This window comes from Mya arenaria, chromosome 14 (assembly GCF_026914265.1).
Source record: "Mya arenaria isolate MELC-2E11 chromosome 14, ASM2691426v1".
NCBI lineage: Eukaryota > Metazoa > Mollusca > Bivalvia > Myida > Myidae > Mya > Mya arenaria.
In genome coordinates, this window is record NC_069135.1 from 38,685,742 (window position 1) to 38,711,451 (window position 25,710).

A 25,710-nucleotide genomic window follows, 5' to 3' on the forward strand; every position below is an offset into this window, starting at 1 on the left:
CTAATTATCACTTTCAAATATAAGGCTTATGACATATTTTGTTTGTGAGTAATGACAGCTAGTATTACGTTTGCCTTGTGGTTCTTTTGAGGTATGCCGTGAGAATTGGGTTAGTGCCCTATATATATTACCACCAAATCCATAAACATATTTATCTTTTCATCATGCATTTTTTTCTTAAAACTGCTCACCAATTCATACTTTATCTATTGACATGATCACATCACATACAACTTTTTCTGTTCCTTATTTGTTGAGTTTATGAAAAATTTGATTTTCCATAAAAGGAGTGGTACATGCCTTATTAAATATGTCATTTATGTTTATGGACTAGATACTTACCTTGTCAGGTAATCAATCTAAAAATAGATCAAAACTGTCATGGCGTCAACAACGGAAGCGAAAGAATGAACAGTTGTGGAATGTTTTGATAGATATGGTAATTGTTTATGGCCTTTGAATTATAATTAAACCATTTTTACCTAGCCCAGGTACATTTACACCTGTGTACAGGTGTAACATATTGTTTTCTTCTTACACATATGCACAATTAACAACTTATCTTGTTAATTATTGTACGACACTTCGACAGTAAACACTAAATTATGTATTTTCGTGTTTTTACATCGTTTGTCTATGCTGTATGGGGGTTTCATTACACACATGTACATGTATTATTTTTACGTAAATGTATGTACATTGTATATTTTAAATAGATGCAATCATGGATCTATAATTTATATACCAGGTTTAAACAGTAAACCTGTCCGTGATGCAATTAATTATCTGCTAATTGGCTGAATTACTTGTCTGGTAACACAAAATTGGACTCACATAATAAACACGGCTTAATGTTATTATTAAACATGTTTATGACAATAAAGAAATATATATCTGTCTGTTTCAGTCATATTATGTCAAGGAATTGTTTTTATTTTGGTTTGTAAGAGTATTAATCTGGTTTTATCCAGAATTTTGTAAAAAATGAATAGTCTTTCAATGCTTCAGCCTCATGTCAAAATGGCCCTGTACCAAAAATAAATAAGGCACACTATAAAATCAAAGAAAATACCTACCTTACTGTCTACCTGTGTACTAAGCTAAATCCTTCATTTCAAATGTTTTTTGTTTAATGTTTTAATATTTGTGAACTGGGTTTGACTTTGATAGGATAAGCTGTGTGTGTGCGTGCGTGCGTGCATGCGTGTGTGTGTCTTTAACTTAGTGGTAATGATTGTCTTTGATATTTTATGGTTAGTTTTGTTAGGGAGAAGAAGACAGAGAAGGACTTTATTGGACTTTAAAAACTACCTGAACAGGGCTCTGGATATCCGAATATCTATGGCAAAGATCGGAGATGTTTATGATGTAAAAGGTTAATTTCGGATTTAATCATTACCATTTTTAAACAAAATAATGTAAAAAAGTAAGAATGATGGGTAATAGTTTGCTTCTAAAGGTTGATGAAACCAACATGTGTCAAAGACAATTATTAGAATTAGAGGTAAATCTGACCCAGCCTTTCTGGTACTGGGCCTTTCTTGTAGTCTGGCCTTTTGGAATGTGGCCATCTTTTGACCAGCATTTGTCTTTTTCAACTACTGCTTGCAATGGCAATAAACCCATAAATGTTCTGACTTTTATACAGTTCTTGATACCTTTATAATATACATGTGTTGATATAAATGTGTGCTCTTCATGGAATGTGTGCGCTTTCCCTACTGTGTTCATGATACAAGTAAATGCAAGAAAAAATGTGGTCAATTCATGAATGGGTGGTTCCTAATTATACATGTTTAGGCATTTATGCAATTTATAGCCAGTAAGAAAAAAAAGGTCATTGGAAATCAGGGCATTCATGGGCCATATTTATAGGGTTATAAACACACTAAACTAGTAATATTACCAAATATGTCTAAAGTTTCTAAGTTTTTAGTCCACAAATAGATTTTATATTTTACACTCATTTAAATATCCTGTATTTAAGATTTTATTATTCCAGCAAACATATAAAATTCATAGTTTATAAATTTTATATTTAAATATTTGTTTTACAGAGAAAGGAAGTCCCTGTCATGTAGAGACAGAGTGGAGACATACAATGTAGCTTGCTTAATAAATGGTCAGCAACAACATGGGAAGGACGGAGTTGTTGGTAATGGTGGTTGCCATGGCAACTCTTCCATTGGTCATAAGTCAAAAGACAGAATGTAAGTTTCCTCTCTTAGATATATATATAAGAAACATCATAAAAAATAAGTATTTAGTGTATAAAAATCCAACTAATGTTTCAGTTCATTTCAAACAGAACAAGAATGGAATTATTTGAACTATTTTGTGAATATTAATTTAAAAATGTGACTTATACAGTCATCATAATTAGACTTTTGAATGAACAAGCCCATACTCTTACACTAGTTAGTGCTTGGCATCAGCATTTTTAACAGGCCCTGCTATATAAAATCCAGAATTTGAGCAAGCTGGTAAAGCATTGTGAAATTAGGCTCATGCTAATTTCAACTTTTGCTAAAAGTAATAAATTGCATGATCTAAAACAATTATTAATTTATTTATTTTTCAGATTTCATGGATAACCGGGATGATTGTGGAAAAATCGGCGCTTATACGATATCAGACACCCAGAAAGTCACATTGCACGCAAAAACAGAGGGAGGATCTGGGCAGGTAACAATATTTCTAAGCATTAGTATAACAAAAGTAGATTACAGGACTTCACACAAAATCCATTTGCAGCTGTTATAAATGATGTAATCAAATATAAAACATTTCTGAAAATTTTGAAACACATTTCAAAGACATAAAATAAATCTTATAAGCAAGGTCATAAAAATATATTGATTAAAAATGATACTTAAAACAAACTCTGCTCCAGCCACAGGATTCGAACCTGGGTAATCTAGGTCAGTATTCACGGATCACAATAAAAAGGCTAGGGCTCTTCACAATTTTTGGTGAAAAAGCCCTAAACATTGAAATAGAAGTTGTCAACTTTGAATGTTTAGCGTTGCTTGAACATACCTCAGAACCAAACTTTCATTTTTATACCGCCTGAAAGATATTTCTGGAGCAGGGCTGCTAAAAACAGACAATTTGCTAGTCTTGACTGATTTTCACCAAAACGGACCAATTTAAGTAACAGAAAATGGTTAAGTAAAAGTTCTGAAATTTGTACATTTTTTGATATTTTCGTTTCAAATTAAAATTGAAATACACAACCCCGTCAAAGTGTTGTATGAAATATCGATATGTTACTCTGTTAATAATTTTGGTTGTTACTTCACTGGTTGTAATGCACCAGTCAATTGCAACCACGCCCCCCCCCCAGGTCCCCTATTTCCCGGACCTGGTGGGCGGGGGGGGGGGGCTGTGGTTACAATTGACTGGTGCATAAGTATTGACACTCCAGATTGCTTCAAAATTGAAGCCTGGAGAGCCCTCTAAAGGTTTTCTAAAAAGCCAGTTTTTTGTGTGGCTATATGGGGGCAAGGCCCCCTTTAAATCCCCCACTGGGGACCTTGAGCTTCTCCCAAACCCCTCGCTTTCAGCCCATCAGCTGCCAGGTCAATAACATCCCTGAATATGCATATATACATTTTTATACATTTGATATTGGATTCCTTCTGAATTTCAGGTTGGGTGCAGTTTAAACTTCATGGCTGCCCAAACAGATTCGAAGCTGTCAGTTGAGTTTTCCAGTATCGTTATAAGCGACTGCTCCGTTAGTCTGCAGATTTCTGGCGGTGCATCATTGGTATGGGATTTATGAATCTTTGTCCAGCTTTAGGCTGGTCTGGTTTAATGAGGACAAAAAGTCGAGAATTTGTCATAGCATTAGTGTTATTGCAATTAGGATTGCCATTTGCCATAGTGCAAAAACTGTAACCTTGGGTCTAAAAAAATACATTTGGTTCAGGTTACCCGACCCTTCCTACGAAACAGGGGCTGATCCTACCGTTCTATAGTCAGTATATTTAAATATTTTTTAAAGTGTGTTTTCTTAATATGAAGTTTAAAACCTTTTAAGCTTTATACAGAATATTACTTAAACGCCATTCTCCAATGATGAAAATAACGTTCTTACATAAAACCTAATAGAAGCCTACCTGTTTTTGAAAAGAATGATACCCTAACCAAATTTTTTTTTTTGGCCTTGTCTATGTCTTTAATGCAGTTCAAGATTATAAATGAAACTTATAGGAGTAATGCCCCTTGTTCAGACATAATTTTTATGCCCCCTTTTGAAAAAAGTGGGGTATATTGTTTTGCACATGTCGGTCGGTCGGTCGGTCGGTCGGTCTGTCTGTCTGTCGGTCGGTCGGTCGGAATACCAAATGGTTTCCGATCAATAACTTGAGAACGCTTTGACCGAGGGACCTCATACTTGGTATGTGTATTGGTCATCACCAGCAGATGAACCCTATTGATTTTGAGGTCAGTGGGTCAAAGGTCAAGGTCAGTGTGACCTTTACATGAAAAACGGTTTCCGATCAATAACTTGAGAACGCTTTGACCCAGGAACCTCATACTTGGTAGGTGTATTGGTCATGACCAGCAGATGAACCCTATTGATTTTGAGGTCAGTGGGTCAAAGGTCAAGGTCAGTGTGACCTTAACATGAAAAACGGTTTCCGATCAATAACTTGAGAACGCTTTGACCCAGGGACCTCATACTAGGTAGGCTTATTGGTCATGACCAGCAGATGAACCCTATTGATTTTGAGGTCAGTGGGTCAAAGGTCAAGGTCAGTGTGACCTTTACATGAAAAACGGTTTCCGATCAATAACTTGAGAACGCTTTGACCCAGGAACCTCATACTTGGTAGGTGTATTGGTCATGACCAGCAGATGAACCCTATTGATTTTGAGGTCAAAGGTCAAGGTCAGTGTGACCTTAACATGAAAAACGGTTTCCGATCAATAACTTGAGAACGCTTTGACCCAGGGACCTCATACTAGGTAGGCTTATTGGTCATGACCAGCAGATGAACCCTATTGATTTTGAGGTCAGTGGGTCAAAGGTCAAGGTCAGTGTGACTGTAAGCTGAAAAAAGGTTTTCTGATTGTCCATATTTTTTTAATGCATGCACAGATGATTGGGATTGATGTATAAATGTTTGTATAGAAATGATTTTCTTTTATGTTACTATTTTAGTTGGGCATTTATTTGCCTTCTTAAGTTATCATAAGTAAAGTGCATCTTATGCAATTTTGGAGAAAATTTGCCTCAAGCTCCTCTATCCACTAAGTGCCATGTTTGTTTCAAACTAAGATAGATGATCATCAAGGATATATTTTCTTCAGTAAAGTTTTAAAGTAAGAGTATTGTTCTGATATTTGTCTTATATAGTAGACAGTAGAAATTTATATGTCACTAAATGCATGAGTTGAAGTATCAGTTTTCAGTGAACATCTAGTTTAATTATGCCCCCCTTCGAAGCAGAGGGGTTATATAATTGCTTTGCACATGTCGGTCGGTCTGTTGGAAGACCAAAGCTTGTCCGAGTGATAACTCAACAATTCCCGGACCTATGGTCATCAAACTTGACATGAAGATTAGGTATGACCAGTAGATGACCTGCCTCATATGCATCCAATGACAAATCAGCTGTCATTTCAGTCCATGCATATTTCATTCAATTGTCCAAATATTTCTGGCAACTTGGCGCTCAGGGGGCATAATGTTTGACAAACATCTCTTGTTCTTAAATTTTTAGTTTGCATTCACACTGTGGGGCTGTAGTTCAAAAATTAATTTGAGGTCTTATTGTGAGAATTCATAAGTGAACACTAAATGTAATCTGCAGTCTTCTGACTGAGCAATTGTCAAGGTATTGTCATAGTTACTTGTTTTTATATTATAATTTAATGTTTGTAATATCTTGAAAACTCATGCATAATGATAATGTACCTGTCAATACTTTGCCCACCGGGGTCAGTGGATGGGGGTGTAGGGTTTGAAGGTATTAGACAATGGGACATTCCCAATACATCAGGTTTTCACATACCCAATTAAACCGTTGCACTGGAAAAAGATTTGGCTGGAATTTCGATACCAGGAACTCCCTTAATGGGAATTTTTATATCAAAAAAATCTTGTTTTATTTCAGAAATCATACACATGTGGTGCTGGATATCCTAGTACATATTACACCCTCGGGAGAACACTCGGCATCACCTTATATGTGCCCTCTCCTGACAAACAAAACTTTGATTTCACGCTTTTGGTCGTGCCCATTCCAAGTAAGTTCTAATAAATGTAATATCCCTAATTATTAGCTCTGTAATCTAAGGATAGATATATATTAATATTTGTGAAAAGGTTGTAACTAAAAATGACATTATTGATGTACGAATCACGTTCTAGATAAATTATCAATTTAGCTTATCTCTTTATGGAAAAAGTTGAGGTACTGTCATTGCATTGGTGTTGTTGTCAGCGTCGTCGTCGTGATTTTTTTTTACCTTGGACTTAACTGAAAAAACGTTCAAAATAACTGAAACATGGTACCGTACATATAATGCTAGACACTCTTTGTTTTTTTGCTACTACACAGAAGGTCAGATTGTTTGCGATCAGTTACAATGTGCAAGTATAAACAAGCTCACATACACACACACATTTTAATAGATTTTTTATAGAAGCAGTAAAACTTTCTTTAAAAGATTTTAAGTAAGTTTCCAAATCCGATGATTTGTTGTCTGCTCTACCATAATGTAAAAGTTAACCGTTGCACTTTGTTCACTTTTTTTTAACTTTTAACAAGTGATTCATACAAGCCAAAAATGATAGAATTGTATTTTTCAACATAAGATAAAAAATACCATACATCAGTATGTTTTAATTAAGAAATTTTGGGCCGATAATTCCCCTCCATAATTTCAAATATTTTAACCTTTGAAAAAATGATTGCTGGTCAAGTTTAAATAACAAAATAAATATTATCAGGGCTATTTTTAATTCCGTTAGCGAGGCCGAATTCGAGGCCGAAATTCGGCTACTTCCTGTGTGAAAGATTCTATTTTCCCCAATTTATAGACATTTCCCAAAAAATATTAACAATTTTTTTTTTAGTTATTTTGGCGTTTTTTGTTAATAATGAAATGTTTGTTTTTGCTTATTATGCCCCCCTTCGAAGAAGAGGGGTATATTGCTTTGCACAGGCATGTCGGTCGGTCGGTCCTTCGGTAGACCAAAGCTTGTCCGAGTGATAACTGAAAAATTCCTGGACGTATGGTCATCAAACTTCACATGAAGGTTGGGCCTGGCCAGTAGATGACCCCTATTGATTTTGGGGGTCATCGGGTCAAAGGTCAAGGTCACAGTGACCTTTAATGGTAAAATAATTTTAAAGCTTGTCCGAGTGATAACTCAACAATGCCTGCACCCATGGCCCTCAAACTTGACATGGAGGTTGGGCCTGACCAGTAGATGACCCCTATTGTTTTTGGGGGTCATCAGGCTAAAGGTCAAGGTCACAGTGACCTTGAATGGTAGAAGGTTGTCCGAGTGATAACGTGACAATGCAAGCACCCATAGCCCTCAAACTTGACTTTGAGGTTGGGCCTGACCAGTAGCTGACCCTTATTGTTTTTTGGGCTCAATGGGTCAAAGGTCAAGGTCACAGTGACCTTGAATGGTAAAAGGTTGTTCGAGTGATAACTCAACAATGCCTGCACCCATGGCCCTCAAACTTGACTTGGAGGTTGGGCCTGACCAGTAGATGACCCCTATTGTTTTTGGGGGTCATTGGGCCAAAGGTCAAGGTCACAGTGACATTGAATGGTAAAAGGTTGTCCGATTGATAACTCAACAATGCCTGCACCCATGGCCCTCAAACTTGACTTGGAGAATTGGCCTGACCAGGAGATGACCCCTATGGTTTTTGGGGGTCATTTGGTCAAAGGTCAAGGTCACAGTGACCTGGAATGATAAAAGGTTGTCCGAGTGATAACTTGACAATGCCTGCACCCATGGCCCTCAAACTTGACTTGGAGGTTGGGCCTGGCCAGAAGATGGTCCCTATTAATTTTAGGGGTCATTAGGCCAAAGGTCAAGGTCACAGTGACCTTGAATGATAAAAGGTTGTCCAAGTGATAACTCAACAATGCCTGCACCCATGGCCCTCAAACTTGACATGGAGGTTGGGCCTGACCAGTAGATGACCCCTATTGATTTTAGGGGTCAAAGGTCAAGGTCACAGTGACCTTGAAAGCAAACTCGACAATTCTTGGACCTCATTCAATTGTCCATATAATCCTGACAACATGGCGCTCAGGGGGGGGGGCATAATGTTTGACAAACATCTCTTGTTATAAATGTGTTCTTTTCTAATTGTATGTCAGTATTTCATTATTTTTGATAAATGAACATGATAAGAGTTTTCATGAAAAACTGAGAATTTTTCCCAATTTTGAGCATTAGGGTGTTAAAAAATTCATGAAATGAAAAGGCCAGACCTCTTCTAATTTTTTTCTGAAAAAAACCTGATTATTGCAACTACATTGTGTACTGTGATTTTATACATAATTGTATGTATATTTCATCAATTTGCATAATCATACATGCCATATCCCCCGGCAGGGGGAAAAATCCCACTCATCCCCTGGTCCCCTGCCGGGGGATCCATATCCCCTGTATTTTATTTTTTTATGCCCCCCTTCGAAGAAGAGGGGTATATTGCTTTGCACAGGCATGTCGGTATGTCAGTCGGTCGGTCCGTCGGTAGACCAAAGCTTGTCCGAGTGATAACTCAACAATTCCTGGACCTATGGTCATCAAACTTGACATGAAGGTAGGGCCTGACCAGTAGATGACCCCTATTGATTTTAGGGCTCATCGGGTCAAAGGTCAAGGTCACAGTGACCTTTAATGGTAAAATCATTTTAAAGCTTGTCCGAGTGATAACTCAACAATGCCTAGACCTATGGTCATCAAACTTGATATGGAAGTTGGGCCTGACCAGTAGATGACCCTTATTGTTTTTGGGGGTCATTGGGCAAAAGGTCAAGGTCACAGTGACCTTGAATGGTAAAAGGATGTCCGAGTGATAACTCGACAATGCCTGCACCCTTGGCCCTCATTCTTGACTTGGAGGTTGGGCCTGACCAGTAGCTGACCCCTATTGTTTTTGGGGCTCATCGGGTCAAAGATCAAGGTCATAGTGACATTGAATGGTAAAAGGTTGTCCAAGTGATAACTCAACAATGCCTGCACCCATGGCCCTCATAATTGACTTGGAGGTTGGGCCTGACCAGTAGATGAACCCTATTGTTTTTGGGGGTCATCGGGCCAAAGGTCAAGGTCACAGTGACCTTGAATGGTAAAAGGTTGACCATGCGATAACTCGACAATGCCTACACCCATGGCCCTCAAACTTGACTTGGAGGTTGGGCCTGACCAGTAGATGACCCCTATTGATTTTGGGGGTCATCGGGCCAAAGGTCAAGGTCACAGTGACCTTGAATGGTAAAAGGTTGTCCGTGTCATTACTCGACAATGCCTGCACCTATGGCCCTCAAACTTGACTTGGAGGTTGGGCCTGACCAGTAGATGACCCCTATTGTTTTTGGGGGTCATCGGGCTAAAGGTCAAGGTCACAGTGACCTTGAATGGTAATAGGTTGTCCGTGTCATTACTCGACAATGCCTGCACCTATGGCCCTCAAACTTGACTTGGAGGTTGGGCCTGACCAGTAGATGACCCCTATTGTTTTTGGGGGTCATCGGGCCAAAGGTCAAGGTCACAGTGACCTTGAATGGTAAAAGGTTGTCTGAGTGATAACTCGACAATGCCTGCACCCACGGCCATCAAACTTGAATTGGAGGTTGGGCCTGACCAGTAGATGGCCCCTATTGATTTTAGGGGTCATTGGGCCAAAGGTCAAGGTTACAGTGACTTTGAATGATTAAAGGTTGCCCGAGTGATAACTCAACAATGCCTTCACCCATGGCCCTCAAACTTGACTTGGAGGTTGGACCTGACCAGTAGATGACCCCTATTGATTTTAGGGGTCAGAGGTCAAGGTCACAGTAACCTTGAAAGCAAACTCGACAATTCCTGGACCTATGGTCATCAAACTTGACATGAAGGTTGGGCCTGACCAGTAGATGACCCCTCTTGACTTTGGGGGTCATCAGGCCAAGGTCAAGGTCACAGTAACCTTTAACGCAAAAAAGTTAACAAATCTTCTCCCATTGATATCTCAACAATGCCTGAATCTATGATCATCAAACTTGACATGTAAGTTGGGCCTGACCAGGAGATGACCCTTATTGATTTTAGGAGTCATTGGGTCAAAGGTCAGGTTCACAGTGACCTTGAATGCGAAAATGTTTCAAGTGATAATTGGACAATGCCTGCACCCATGGCCCTCAAACTTGATTTGGAGTTGTGTCTTACCTGTAGATGACCCCTTATGATTTAAGGGGTCATTGGATCAAAGGTCAAGGTTACAGTGACCTTGAACGAAAAATGCTTGTCTGTGTGATAACTTGTCAATGCCTGCACCCATGGCCCTCAAACTTAACATTTAGATTTTTGGTGACCAGCTGATGACTACTATGGATTTTGAGGTCATAGAGTCAAAGGTCATGGTCATAACACACTCTATCCTCAAACTTTGAATGGTCATAATCTTAAAACTGCCTCAACGGCATACATTGTTAGCGACAAATCAGCTGTCATTTCGGTCCATGCATATTTCATTCAATTGTCCATATAATCCTGACAACATGGCGCTCAGGGGGGGCATAATGTTTGACAAACATCTCTTGTTTAAACTAGCTCAAGGTTGACAGTGGAAAGCATCCATAATATTATGAGTGTGAAATTCCATGAAGGACCATGATGACCAAGTTCAAAAATTATTATAATTAGAGTGTGTTTCTGTATTTATTCTTATATCATAAATGTAGATATTGTGCAAAATTTCGCTGCGTAAAAATCCACTAGTATAATATGAAAATCCTGGAATTCAGACCAAAATCCCCTGGGAAGCCTCTCAGAAATATGGCAAGTATGCATAATCAACATGCAAAATCCCCCTTTTTAGCAAAAATTATGCTTAATTCCCCTTTCTCAGGCCCCAGTACCATGTAGTAAGATAGCGCTGAAACTGATACAATTGATTCCTAATCTCACAAAGAACTTATAAAATACTACTTTTACTTCCATTCATTAAATTATCCTTTTTATCTGCTATTTCAGAAGACAGATATCCAGCACCAAGTGATTCAAATCCTGCTGCAGTGGGGCTTGTTATCGGGATTGTGGGCGGCGTGTTTGGCCTAATCTTCATTGTCAGTTGTGTGGGGATATGTTGCTTCCGAAAATATCGAGCCAGGGGGTCGGCAAGAAGCCCTTTTAATCATGATAAACCTAGAATCGATGAGAATAACAGTGTGAGTGTGGGTTATACAAATGAGAGCATGAACGGGTCTCCGTATGCGAAAAAGAAATTGCTGTCTCAATCAGACAGCAGTGGCGATGATAAGCTAGATCTTCAGAGACCTCGGACATTGAATTTGAGGGGCAATAATAATAAATCAAGGGGTGATAATTTTGATAACAGAACGAAAGGTGATAATAATAGAAATGGACTCGGGCGGACAACTTATGTTCCCCCACCTGCTCCACCTCCTCCCCCGCCAAACTATTCAGGCGGATCTAGTGATGATAATAGTCAGGATGTTTTTGGTTCACAAGAACGGGGCATCGACGTCGTTACTCGGCCTAAAAATGACATGCTTGGTGCTTTGAAGAATAACCCAAAATTCAGAAATTCATTTAAGTCAAATGAAAAAGACGCCAACGAAAGAGCCCAAAGAATTTCATCATCTTCTTCATTGGAACGGTTTGGGCCAGCCCCTAGCCCCCCAGGTGATGGCTCAAATCGCCCGTCACTTCCACCAGTTCCAAAATCTCCAAAGGGGAAAAAATCTAAGCATGCAGGAATCAATCGAGCACCAAGACCTACGTCTCTATCAGAAAATGAAGTTAAGAAACTTGAAAAAGGTTTTCCTAGAGATGGGCAGGATCCTGATATAAGGGTTTTGCGAGATGATCATAGCACATCATCGTCAAGTGAAGTCGTCGCAATTAACGTAAAAGCCGATCAGAAACGGAAAGCCGATACAGTACATGCCTTAAAGCCAGATAGGGGAAACAGAGGCAAAAAGAAGCAGACAAAATCGGTTTCAAGTGCTTTAGATCCTGAACCAAAACCTAGCCCAAGAATGCCGCGAGATCGCGTGCAGTCTACTGACGATGAGCTAGGCCGGCCTAGAGGTCAAGTAGAAAGGTTAATGGCGCAGGAAAGGGATTTGGGTTTGCCATTTGAGAAAATGGGCTCAGGGCGATACAGTAAAGGGAAGGGGCGGAAATCACCAAGGCCAGGCAAAGGTTCAGGTAAGCAAAGATGAATGATTGCTCTACCAGGGCTTTAACTAATGAGTTATAGGAGGCTGCTGCACCCTGTTTTGGGAAGTACACCTCTGCCCTCTTGGAGACCAGCTTGTGCACCCTTCTGACTTCATATGATTAAATGCTTTAGAGAAAGTTCTGATTTAAACCCTGCCCTTTTATAACTCCTAGGTCACACCCTAGATAACAGGATGGCATGCGAGACATGATCATTGAACGATTATTTATATTGTACAGTCAATGAGACTAAGACATGGAAGTATTTATTTAAAAGTATCCATTTTAGTGACATTGGAAAAAAAACACCAGAAAGTTTTATAACATTGGTATAAACATTGTATGTACAGAATTGTCAGTTTTGTTAATTTTGGATATATAGGAAGACATATGAGAGTGTAACCATATGTGCATATCCCTGAATTTCCATAAAACTTATTAAATAAATCAATGCAGTGAAAAATGAAAATATCTTCCTCAAAATTCCATTCTAGAATACATCAAGGTTTCCACCAATTTTTAATCTTGTGTGTATTATATTGAATGTTATCTCCAGGTCGTGGATTTAGCCACAGGCGTGGACGAAGCGCTGATCGACTGGATTCAAGGCCCACAACTCCAACTAGTGCCTTTGGCTCCATGGAAGACCTGGACTCCATTCCTCGTACGTAATTTAACTACATATAAAATCATATAATGATGTAGAGAGGATTTTATAAATGAGATATAATTGATATCTCACTGTTACCAAACAGTGAAATAACATTTTGATATCATTCACTGTCTTTGAAAACTTGGCCCATTTTTTAGGGATTTCATAGGTTGTGTCTATGCTGTTATACTTCTAGTCAATTAAAATCTGGAAGGTGTGTCACATATATTGCATTATTGCTTTCATACCAAAGGTCAAGGTCTGGACTTAAAGGTCAATGGAATCTCCAGCTAGGCCTAAGAATTGAACATCAGCCCTTGATGTGCCCCATTTTAAGCCTCATTCAATGCACATCTAAAGTACCCTTTCTAACCTAGCACTCCGCCCATTTCAAATCCTGGCTGGAGCACTGTTAAATTCTAGTGATAATATTAGTTAAAAATGACCTTGCAGCCTTCTTTGATGCCTTCTTTGATATATTTTTATTTCATTTTTGTGACGTAATCTTGCATTCTAACAGGATGCAGCTCAACTGTTTATACAAGTATTATTGATACAGTCCAAGATAACAATGAAGTTTATATTTAAATTGAATAGGAACTAAACTATCAAGCTTACTATTTTGACTAGTGATTGGTAATTGGAATGGATTTCCAACATAGATTCATTGGAGATCCAATCTGATCAATTATGCAAAAATCCTCATTAATCGGATGCTGCATTGTTTATCATTACATATACTAAATTGTTTGTATTTTACTGAAAACTCGAGTATGAATTCTTGTTTTTTGGTATTAACAAAGCGCTGAAAAACACATTAACAAGTAGTTCTATCTCTGTAATCCAGAGAACTTAAGGTCTATAAACAGGTGGGAAACAATCGCCACAAGCATCTTAAAAAACTCATACAAAATAGGCAAGTGAACTATACCTGTCCTGGTCAGTGGTCTCCTAAACTCCAGTGTTGAAGATTATAAGGTAGAATATTTACCGGCAGAAGACATTTGTACAGCTTGTTGTTGATTTTGTTAAAATAATAAAGAGAAAAAAACATCAATTATGCAATGTCGAATCGTCATTAGACATCATATAGCATTTGGATTGCCAATATAATGGGTTATAGGCAATCATTTGCCTTTCACTAATTTTTACCGCCTAAAGAAGCTTATAGTTATTCTTACTAGAGTATTAAGATATTCTTTAGTGCCATCATACCTAACAATTGACATTTTCTCATTGTACAGGACTGCAGAGGTACGGGTCCAAGAATTCACTGTATTCATCAAGGTCATCTTTATACGACCGCCGGCGTCAGCGGAAAAATTCAACAGGGTCTTATGTCTCATACAGGGATGATATATCCGTTGGAAGGTATTCTGATTCCGATGAAGATTTTGACGGCTATGAAAAACCGCTCTCTCGCAAGGATCGCGAAAGATTGTATAGATCAGAGAACGACCTTGGGCGACGGCCGAAAGAAGCTGGGACACAAACATTACGTGAAACTGCTACACAAACCGGCGAAGGTGTAGCAGTGGTGGTCCAGAATAAAATGCTTGTGAAAAAGAAGAAGCCATCTAAAAGTGTAAGTTCATCAGGAACACAGACTGTTAAAAAATCAAAGTCAAAATCGATCGATAACCTAGCTGAAGAAAAAGGTTACCACTCTGATAAGGAAAAGAAAAGAAAAAACAAACGTTCAAAGAGCATGAACTCCCTAGAAAATGCTGTTGATGAGACTGACTCAAGCGAGAAAAAGGAAAAACCGAAAGTTAGGCCAAAACCTCGACCCAGAAAGTCAACAAGTGCAGACACCATGTTAGAAGAAAAAAAGATTGCTTCTCAGGAAAATCTAGCAGCAGATCCAAATGCTAATCCGTACTACCCAGGGTCTGAGGGCTTTGTACCTCAACAGCCTTATTATCCATCCCAGGGATACCAGGGAATGCCTCCTCCAGCTGGTTACCCGGGGCAAGCGGGAAATTTCCCGGGTCAGGCGGGAAATTATCCAATTCAGCCTGGAAATTTCCCAGGTCAACAAGGTGTTCCAATGCAGGGTCAATATCCACAATATCCCGGGCAAGCAAATTCAGGCTATCCCAATTTCCAGCCAAATCAACCGCAACAACAAGCCCACAATGGACTACTTTCTAATGTGCCTGCTGCTCAGGTTCCTAAGCAAAGGAACAAATCAAATTGGGAGATGTTGTGTGAAATAACAGACTCTCATCGCGAACGAGATGACATTACTGAAACTGGTTCTGTGGCTAGTTCAGTCTTTACGAACAATCCTGCGAGTTTGCCAAACTATGGCAACCCTCCAACCTATCAACAGTTCCACAACTATCCGCCGCCTCCTAAGCATATGTTGCATAGCAATAGTGTTCCAGATTATGAAAATGCTGCATACAGGGCCCTGAATTATGAAAATGCTGATGTCAGGGCCCAGAATGGAATTATTCATACATCCTCATCTTGGGACGCACTAAAAGCAGCAACCAATCCGAAAGCAGGGAAACTTGATGGAAAACAGCAAAGTTCAGAAAGCGAAGTGTAGATTGTTGTGTGTAAATAACTTGTATGATAAGTTGTTGATCTCCACCGTTTTATGATTATATATAAAAAAATACTTCCAATGATTGTAGATACTGCAGGTTAAATTAGTGTAAATGGCGTAATTATGGCTATGGTTATTTTTCTAGCTAGTCTGTTAGCCGAAGGAAAAAATATTTTATGTTTTGTCATATGCATTGGTGCAGTTGTCATCAGCGTGTAAAATCTTGACCATAACTCAAAAACCATTCATGATATTCATGTTAAACTGGTTAATATAAGGCCCATAACTCTGGCTTTCATTTTTTTTTAAGTAATGATCTTTTTTTTTTAATGAAAAATAATGGAATGTTTGGCATTGACTCAGGAGCGATTTTTGTCACCATTATTTATGATACATTCATGTTGCAAATTAAAACTAAATTAAATTTATTTGTAAGATATATATTTCATAAACCTAATATCTTTATGATGGCAATCATTAAACCGCTGGTTGTAATTAAATGTTAACAAATCAATGTTGTTAACTTTCAAATCTTTATTAATTTTAAAAATTTCATTGAAACATTCATAAACTGCAGTACTAAACTTACACATAATTGACAAATACACATAACAGTTTCAGCTCTGCTGGTTTTATTTCAGTATAATATATAAGCATATCATTACATATTTCATTGTTTCATATTTTCACATAAGTTAACAAAAATTCTGTTAAAAACATTTTTTATTTAACAAAGTATGAAAAATCAGCGCATTCACTGAATAGTGGCAGGCAGAGCGAGGCTTTCCGTTCGCGTCATCTTTATTCATAACATCATGGCATTATTATTCCCAAAATTATTTTGTCAAATAAAAACAGGATATAATGTACAGTAATTTATTCAAATTATTCTATACTTTAATATCATAGAATTTTATTTGAAGTGAATATTTTTGCTGTTTTTTTTATGTAATGTCTACAAGTGCATTTTAATTGTGCTATTTTTCATTTTATTATGTTTATAATGTCAAATTGTATTTAAATTTACATGTATTGTTTTTTCTGTTTATGATGTGTTGTAATATGAAGTTAAGAATGTAAGTGTGAATAGAATAGTTTTTAGTTTGTATATATTGTAGATTTAATGTTTTATTTTCACTTTTTGATTTATACAGTGTTTTTCTTTTACTAAAAATTTTGGGCCCTTTCTTCACAAAAATTGGACTCAAATTTAATTTGTTATCTTAAAACAATATTAACTCTTAACAAATCAGGTATGTTTAAATGCAGTCTTATTATAACTCTTAAAATTCCTTAAAGTGATGATCTTTAAGGGGTCCTCACTTTCTTTCTTTGTTTGAAATATACTACAGTTAATTAACTTATTAATTTTATGCATTTTAACACTATTTTTTTCAATTCCAATGCTTAGGTCATAAAAACCAATATACTGTATTACTAGAAATATTTCAAACTTATGCAGAGTGTAGAGCTCAGATTTAAGTTGAAGTTAACATGACTACTGATGATAAATTTTAGCATAGATGCTCTTGCATACCATGGAAAATGAATACTGAAGATCGGTTAACTGTTTGTCTAAAACAAGAAATATTTTTGTTGTTCAATTTATAACCAGAATTTCAAATTTTTACAAGCTTTCTCAATTTTGAGATTTTATACCATCTTTAAAAAATATTTTTACATGTAGAGGCATTTATGATGATTTTCATGTCATTAATCAGAATTTTAAAGATTTAAAACATAATTATATTAATTATATCACTCTCAACTTTTGAGATTTTTTACATTCTTTGAAATACTAAACAATACATGTATGAAAATTGTATTAATATTTTTTAAGCAGATTCAATAATTTTTGTAATACTTATCCAACAGATTTAAATTTTAATTATAAATGTACTTCTTTTAGTTATAGCCTATTTCATAGCAAGATGTCTTTTGACAGATCAACCTGAATATGCACTAATCCGTAATGGTGAAAGGTATTATTTAATAACTGGTTTAGCGACTTGACAACTTTTTAGTGGTCGACATTTTCTTGTGTAACTTAGTAATCCACTAACACTGTTAATATATATTGCTTTACCTGGTTTAAATGAGTAACAACTGACTGATGATTTACTGAAGTAAATGTGTTTGAAAACTTAAGAGAAATATTTTCTTCTTATTGGACAAAATAAAATTTTAACCACTAAATATGAGATGAACATTCCATGTTTTATTGTTGATATTTGGCAGCATTTTTACATCTATCCTTTTACATCAAAACATGTATGTCATTTTGTGGTTAGAAATAAATGTTTATTATTTATGTCACATAATTGTTTAGGCCACACAACAAACTTGATGTGTTCATCGGATATAATTATATATACCACACATTGTTTTCAGAAAATGCAAAAAACATACTTTTTTTTCTCAAGCGAGTGCTCCTATTTGTTACCAAAAAAGACTTGTAAAAAAAAAGGCTCTAAGTTTTTCGCACACAAGCTTCAATTTCTCACACACAAGCTTCAATGTTTCATAGCCAAAGTTCAGCAAACAATTACTGGTAAATGGTGTGGCCTTTACACATTAATAAATTTTACAGTCATAGCCCATTCATCATTGATTAAACAAAATGTTTTGAATATTTTATTGAAGTCTGAACATTAGGGCTATGTCTGAAATAGTGTATTGTGTATAGTTAATTGTGTTATAATGATGCCGTGACTTAGCTGCCTTCCCTCTGGGGAATTATGAAAGAGATAGATTACTTATTTAGTTCGCGACTTGTGTAAAGATTTACTTATCTAGCTTGTGAGATGTGACCTATGTTATTGATGTTTATTCTACAAGATAATAATTAATTTGTACAGTTTTGCTTTCCACTCTTTATGTCATATGCTCTGTTCTCAACTAATTTATTAAGTTTTACTCTGATTTAAACCTAGCTCAATGAAGTTACATTCCATAGGAATTCCAAGAAATACAATTTGAAAGAGATGAATTTGCTCAGAAATTACATAGAAACTCAACTATTTTTTCATTGTACAAATTCATTTCATTGTAGATTTCCTTTTCAATCAGGGGAAGGCTTTCAACAGGGTTGCAAGTTTTTTGTCATTTAAAACATTTATATCATCACTACCATTATCGTCACTACCATTATCGTCACTACCATTACCGTAACATTTAAAACTATTGACATAATTGAAGGCCTTTGTAACAGCCACATCACTTTGATTAAGACATTTGCTGATGGAATTTAATGTATTTCACCAATTTAATTGCACATTAAGAATATCACTCTGATGACCTAAATTGATTACATACAAACAATGTTACCCACAAAAAATGTTGTTAGTTCATGCGTTAAAATATACGTTTTTCATCTGTTCATTTGAACATGTTTTCAAGGTTGTTAAAGGATATGTTATAATTTGTCTGATACAGTCATTTCCACATTTTTAAAGACATTTTATCTACATGCGCTAGAAAAAACTCCCAATTTTTATTCAAAACCGCATTGACATTTTCCTTTGCCATTGATGTGCCTTTTCAGGGTGAATCGACAAGTATCAGAACCATTGTGTGGAATTGGATAATTATCTTGTCCATTTTTTCAAAGAAAGTTGTAGATGTATTGTATAAGTTTTGGCTTTGTTATCATCAGCATTGTCGTTGTTAACAGTGTTAGCCCTATTCTCAGCGTTGATGTTGTGCAAAATTTTAAACCTTGGCCATAACCCAAAAAAAACAACATATAAGGTATTCAAATAAAACTGTGTATACGTTGCTAATAATAATTTACACTTGTACGACAAGGCCCTTTACTCTGGTTTAAATCATTGTTGAGTTGTGCCCCTTGTTCGACTGTTAAACACAATAACAGACGAGCATTGGCGCTCTTGTTATTTGGTGGTTTCTTGTTTGCATGGTTTGGTGTTTTGTTTCTCAATTTGGTTGTCAGTCTTATGTGTGCCCTATATGGTTCATCAATACAGATTTATACTTGCATATTAAGTTATCTAACTTGAATTTGAGGTATGTGCAATATTTCATTTGACTGTCAGTGAGTTATAAAGGTTCTTAAACTATCAGTGGCCATCTTATTAACGAGTGTATGACCAAATATTGTTGTAAGTTACAGATTGCTTTGATCAGCCAATAAGGTTGTATTCTAAGTCAGTTAGATAACCTGAAGTAATATCTTAATGATTAAGAAGGGCCCGATCGCTACGCACGCTCACTCCGCCCATTTTCAACCAATTACTACATAGTAGCAATAATTCAGAATGTGAACAGTAAGATGATGTTGTAATGTGTAGATTGTGCTAGTGTGTACATGCAATATAGTATACAACTACTGTATCAAAAAATATGTTGGAGAAATACTGTACCTGGCATTGAGCCGAATGTTCAGAAAATTGTTATAGTTAACGATGTGATTAACAATATTGTTGTTAATTTTTATACATGAACTATTTGATGATGTGCTCAAATATTTAAATATAAACAAGTACAGCTAAAAATGTGGTCTCAAGTCTAATGTTAGAAATAAAGCAGATCAGAAGTGAACTGATTAAACTTCCAGAGCAGTAACGATTTGAAAGTTAACTACGCTGATGTTAACAATATTGTTAACTTTAACAAAGTTCGGCTCATATCGGCTCATATTGGGTTTAATCTTCAAAATCTTGTTATTTAGGTGTTAAAAAAAATGTAAAATGTCGGAGTAGTTTATGATGATGCTTTTATGTGCCATATTTTATTTGTTTTAAGGTCATAATCATGATGGCGTAAATTGTTTAGACGTAAAAAATATCTTTGTCTCAGGATTCATGCGCTAAATGTCGGATAATTTTACTTCTTTTTTCCATCGGGCATATTGTTTCTTGAGATTTTTGCGTTACCAAAACCTGTAAGTTAAATGCTAAGGAATATTGGTAAAAGCCCAATTATACACTTTAAAAATAAAATAATGACTGATAAAAAATATTTCTCAAGGCAATAAGAGGCCTCATGGATGTGGAAAAAGATCAGGTAGGCTGGGAAACCCAATACAAACATATATTTACTTTTGTACAAATGGAAATGGCTCAATTTTTTTCTATTTATATTTTAGTTTGTTTAAAACATCCTTTATGGACATAACAGTGTGCTTACAATTGTTTGTAGTTTAGACTGGTAAAATCTGTGTAATCTTATAGTATTTAAAGTTGCGCTCTCGAATATTTACTGTTTTGACAACTTATTTATTGTTTGTTATGGAATGAGTCAATTACTGCATAAAAACCTGAAAACAAATGATATATGACTGCTGACAAAAGATCAGATTGCAGTTTTTTTCATATTTCTGTTTGAAAACTCATGTATTATGGCTAAAAGTGTTACTAACGCTTTAAGAAAAATGCATAAAACATCAGTTTTTGAACATAAATACATGTATGAAAACCTGCAATTTGATTTTTCTCAGCAGTCTTATATCACTGGTTTCCATGCATTTTCACAAAAAACTAGCTTGTTCCAAGACAACAAAATAAAAAAAGTTGTCAAAACGTTCAATCTGTGAGAGAGCAGCTTTAAGGTTGTGATATGCTTGAATGCTTGCCACTTCACAATCATTTTCTTTTTTGTAAAACTGCATTCTGTCTTTATAATTTGTAAATACTGTTATTATTACTTTTGTATTAATAATTTACACACTAATGTTTTATTATACATATCAACTTTGATCACACATATCAGAGATCATACATTCTGATTTTTAATTGAGTATACATTTTTAATTTCGGTATTTATGTTAAAAGTTATATTTTGACTTAGTGCAACATGGTTGTAACTCAATATAGAAATTGAATGTGTTACAACACTATTTCGCTAAGCCTTCGATTTGCTCTTGAGCATGTTCAACTAAAAGTTCGGCATCCCTTATTTTTCGAAATTTTAAATTTCCTTAAAACAGGATTAAGCTAAGCTCACTAATTTTGATGTTCAAGTATATGGGTAGGATTTACATCTTGAGCAGTTTTTTTATGTTACATAGGGATTTTCCTTATAATAATCACAAAGTATTTTCCACATTCAAATCAAGCTCTTGAAATGTATTTTGGCTAATTGAAATAAGCTACTTAAGCCTAGATTGTCAAGCCTAAGCTGTCCAGTGATTTGGTCTGCAGATTTGACAGATTCAAAACCAATGTTTAAAATTCAGGTATTTTTTTTTCAAAAAGTAAGCCATTGTGATCTTAAAGCTGCACTCTCACAGATTTACCATTTTTACAACTTTTTTATTTTGGAAAGAGCAATTTATTTCGTAAATATCTGCAAATCAATGATATAAGATTGCTGGCAAAAAATCAGATCGTAGATTTTTATATTTCCGTTCGAAAATTAATGTTTTGTGGCCTAAACTGTTACTAACGGTTTAAGAAGAATGCATAAAACATCAAATTTTTTTAACTTAAATAAAAAAATCTGTGATTCATTTTTTGTCAGCAATCTTATATAACAGGTTTCCATGGATTTTCGCAAAAATTGGCTCATTCCAAGACAAAAAATAAAAAAGTTGCCAAAACGTTCAATCTGTGAGAGTGCAGCTTTAAAGGGGCTGTACTCCGTATGATAAAATAGCGGGGGGAAAAGAAAAAGGTCGAAAACAGACATAAACTTGGCATCGATGTGTACAATGCATTGAAACTTACTAACTAAAGTACCACATAGTATACAATTTATTTAAGTTTAGCAGTTATTTCGTGTTTTGCCATTAAACGATTACTGGGTATGTCTACCAGGGGGTGGGAGGTAATATAGTTTAACCCTTGATAGATACAAAAACATGTTAGGGATAATTTTGCTCTTGTTTTAACTGAAAAAAATTGTTGCTAGTTAGCTGTCAATTGAAATATGTTTATATCTGTACATAAATGATATATTGCTTTTTATTCTATTGAGGCAATACCTTTCTTTTTTTGCATGTATTAAGTTAACAACCATTTTCCTCCTTTTAAAGCAGAAATGAAACATCGCAATATTTGAGTTGGAATTTGAGGAAACTGAAAAAAAAGGAAAGCAGTTTTCCTGGTTTATTTAAAATTTCATTATTTTAATAGTTTGGACATATACATAGTAGATTATAATAAATACAGTCGAACCCTTTTTGGCTCGAACATGTTTCGATTCTCTCATTGGATCGAAATGCATGTAAAGGACAGATTTCTTTCTACTGAATGTAAGCATTCCCGCTTGGCTCGAATTTCCTAAGGCTCGAGGTATTTTCGCCAATCCCTGGGAGTTCGAGCCAACAGGGTGCAACTGTATGATAATACATGAAAATTATGTCTCCCCCTCTCTGGGGGAGACATATTGTTTTTGCCCTGTCCGTCAGTCCGGTAGTCCGGTAGTCCGTCAGTCCGTCAGTCCGTCCGTACGTGACACTTCGTTTCCGATCGATAACTGGAAAACCGCATGACCTAGGATCACCAAACTTGGTAGGGAGGTTGGTCATGAGGTGTAGAAGATCCCTATTGTTTTTGGGGTCACTAGGTCAAAGGTCAAGGTCGCGGCGACCCCCAATGTAAAAAACATTTCCGCTCAATATCTTGACAATGGTTTGACCTAGGTTCACCAAACTTGGTAGGGAGGTTGGTCATGAGGTGTAGAAGATCCCTAATGTTTTTGGGGTCACTAGGTCAAAGGTCAAGGTCGCGGCGACCCCAATGTAAAAAACATTTCCGCTCAATATCTTGAGAATGGTTTGACCTAGGTTCACCAAACTTGGTAGGGAGGTTGGTCGTGAGGTGTAGAGGATCCCTATTGTTTTTGGGGTCACTAGGTCAAAGGTCAAGGTCGCGGCGACCCCCAATGTAAAAAACATTTCCGCTCAATATCTTGAGAATGGTTTGACCTAGGTTCACCAAACTTGGTAGGGAGGTTGGTCGTGAGGTGTAGAGGATCCCTATTGTTTTTGGGGTCACTAGGTCAAAGGTCAAGGTCGCGGCGACCCCCAATGTAAAAAACATTTCCGCTCAATATCTTGAGAATGGTTTGACCTAGGTTCACCAAACTTGGTAGGGAGGTTGGTCGTGAGGTGTAGAGGATCCCTATTGTTTTTGGGGTCACTAGGTCAAAGGTCAAGGTCGCGGCGACCCCCAATATAAAAAACATTTCTGCTCAAAATCTTGAGAACGGTTTGACCTAGGTTCACCAAACTTGGTAGGGAGGTTGGTCATGAGGTGTAGAAGATCCCTATTGTTTTTGGGGTCACTAGGTCAAAGGTCAAGGTCGCGGCGACCCCCAATGTAAAAAACATTTCCGCTCAATATCTTGAAAATGGTTTGACCTAGGTTCACCAAACTTGGTAGGGAGGTTGATCATGAGGTTTAGAAAACTCCTATATTTTGGGGGGTCACAAGGTCAAAGGTCAACGTCGCTGTGACCTCTAATGTAAAAAAATATTTCCGTGCAATATCAGGAGAATGCTTTGATCTAGGTTCACCAAACTTTGAAGTGAGGTTGGTCATGATGTCTAGTTGATTTTGCAATCAGTTGGTCAAAGGTCAAGGTCACTGACCTTGAGGTGAAGAACCGGTTTCTGCTCAATAACTCAAGAACGTTTACACCCAGGAACTTCATACTTGGTATGCCAGTTAGTCATGACTAGTTGATGGCCCCTATTGATTTTGGGATCCATCATTGATTATTTCTCACCTACGACCACACAATGGGGGAGACATGCGCTTTTTCAAAAAAGCAATCTCTAGTTAGTTTTACCTTTCATTTTCCTGCAAATGTCTTGAGTTTACTCAAAATTAGTCATTCATTGCATAATTTGCACTAGCTTTATGTTATGTTTATTTGTCGAAACTGATTTTTTGTAGATTGTAAATAACTTGTGTAATGTAATTATCATGTCCTTTTTAAAAACTTCCTTTACATAAGTTTGGGAGACACCTTTTGTACTGAAACTTTAATTATACACTTGTATCTTTAGTGCAAATAAATATATCTAGATAAACACTACAAACATTATTTGTGTTTCTTTTGACAAAAATGTTTATTATGTATTTCATATTCAACTTAAGCTAATTTCTCCATTTTAGTTGCGAACAATGTCAATATAAATCCCCCCCCCCCCAAAAAAAAATGATATTTTAAAAATGAAAAAAAGGGGGAAGACATAAATGTTTTGTTTCTGCCCAGTCCGTTCGTCAGTCAATTAATACGTCACACTTTGTTTCCGCTCAATTACGCTAGAACGCTTGCACCCAGACATTCATACTTGGTATACAGGACGATCATGGCGAGAAGATGACCCTTATTAATTTTGAGGTCAGTAGGTCAAAGGTCAAGGTGACCTTCAGGTGAAAAACGGGTTTTAATCAATAACTGAAGATCCTTTGGGTGCAGGCAATTCATATTTGGTATGCGAGCTGGTCACGCTTAGTAGATGACCCCTATTGATTTTGATATCAAAGGTCAAGGTCGCGATAACCTCCAGGCAAAAAAACGATATGTTGGCTGAGAACGTTAGCTGAATATGGTTTCCGCTCAATTACTAAAGAAAGCTTTCATCCAGAAACTTCATACTTGGTATGCCTGTTGGTGATGACTTGTAGATTACCCCTATTGATATTGAAAATCAGTAGGCCATGACTAGTAAATGACCCCTATTGATTTTGAGATAAGTTTATCAAGTCAAGGTCAAGGTCACTATAACTTTCAGGTGAAAAACGTTATGTAGGCTGTGACCTTAAGCTGAAAAATAGTTTCCTCAATAACTAAAGACCACTTTCACCCAGGAACTTTATACTTGGTATGCCTGTTGGTGATGACTTGTAGATTACCCCTATTGATATTGAAAATCAGTAGGCCATGGTCGCTATGACTTTAAGGCAAAAAACGATATGTTGTCTAAGACCTTAAGCTGTAAATGGTTTCCGCTCGATTACTTCAAAAAGTTTGCATCCAGGAACTTCATACTTGGTATGCTTGTTGGTCATGACAAGTAGATGACCCCTATGGATTTTGAGGTAAGAAGGTCAAAGGTCAAGGTCGCGATGACTTTTAGATGAAAAACGA

The 25,710-nt window shown here is 36.5% G+C and overlaps 1 protein-coding gene across 3 annotated transcripts; it reads left to right on the forward strand.

The window, feature by feature from the left end:
• The first annotated feature begins 385 nt into the window (after positions 1-385).
• On the forward strand, positions 386-24,660 carry LOC128217291 (nucleolar protein dao-5-like). 3 transcript variants are annotated; one of them, XR_008258219.1, is made up of 9 exons: positions 1,358-1,375; positions 2,058-2,210; positions 2,582-2,685; positions 3,653-3,772; positions 6,129-6,261; positions 11,228-12,427; positions 12,996-13,103; positions 14,336-22,969; positions 24,397-24,660. XR_008258219.1 is itself a non-coding variant. In XM_052924334.1 (8 exons), the coding sequence occupies exons 2-8, from the start codon at positions 2,120-2,122 to the stop codon at positions 15,646-15,648; spliced, it is 3,069 nt and encodes a 1,022-aa protein (XP_052780294.1). In that variant the 5' UTR covers positions 386-439; positions 2,058-2,119; the 3' UTR covers positions 15,649-24,660. The 3 variants fall into 3 exon arrangements, 2 of the variants coding, with proteins under 2 accessions (XP_052780294.1, XP_052780293.1); XM_052924334.1 differs by lacking the exon at positions 1,358-1,375 and adding an exon at positions 386-439 and having other exon boundaries at positions 14,336-24,660; XM_052924333.1 differs by having other exon boundaries at positions 14,336-24,660.
• The last annotated feature ends 1,050 nt before the right edge of the window (positions 24,661-25,710 follow it).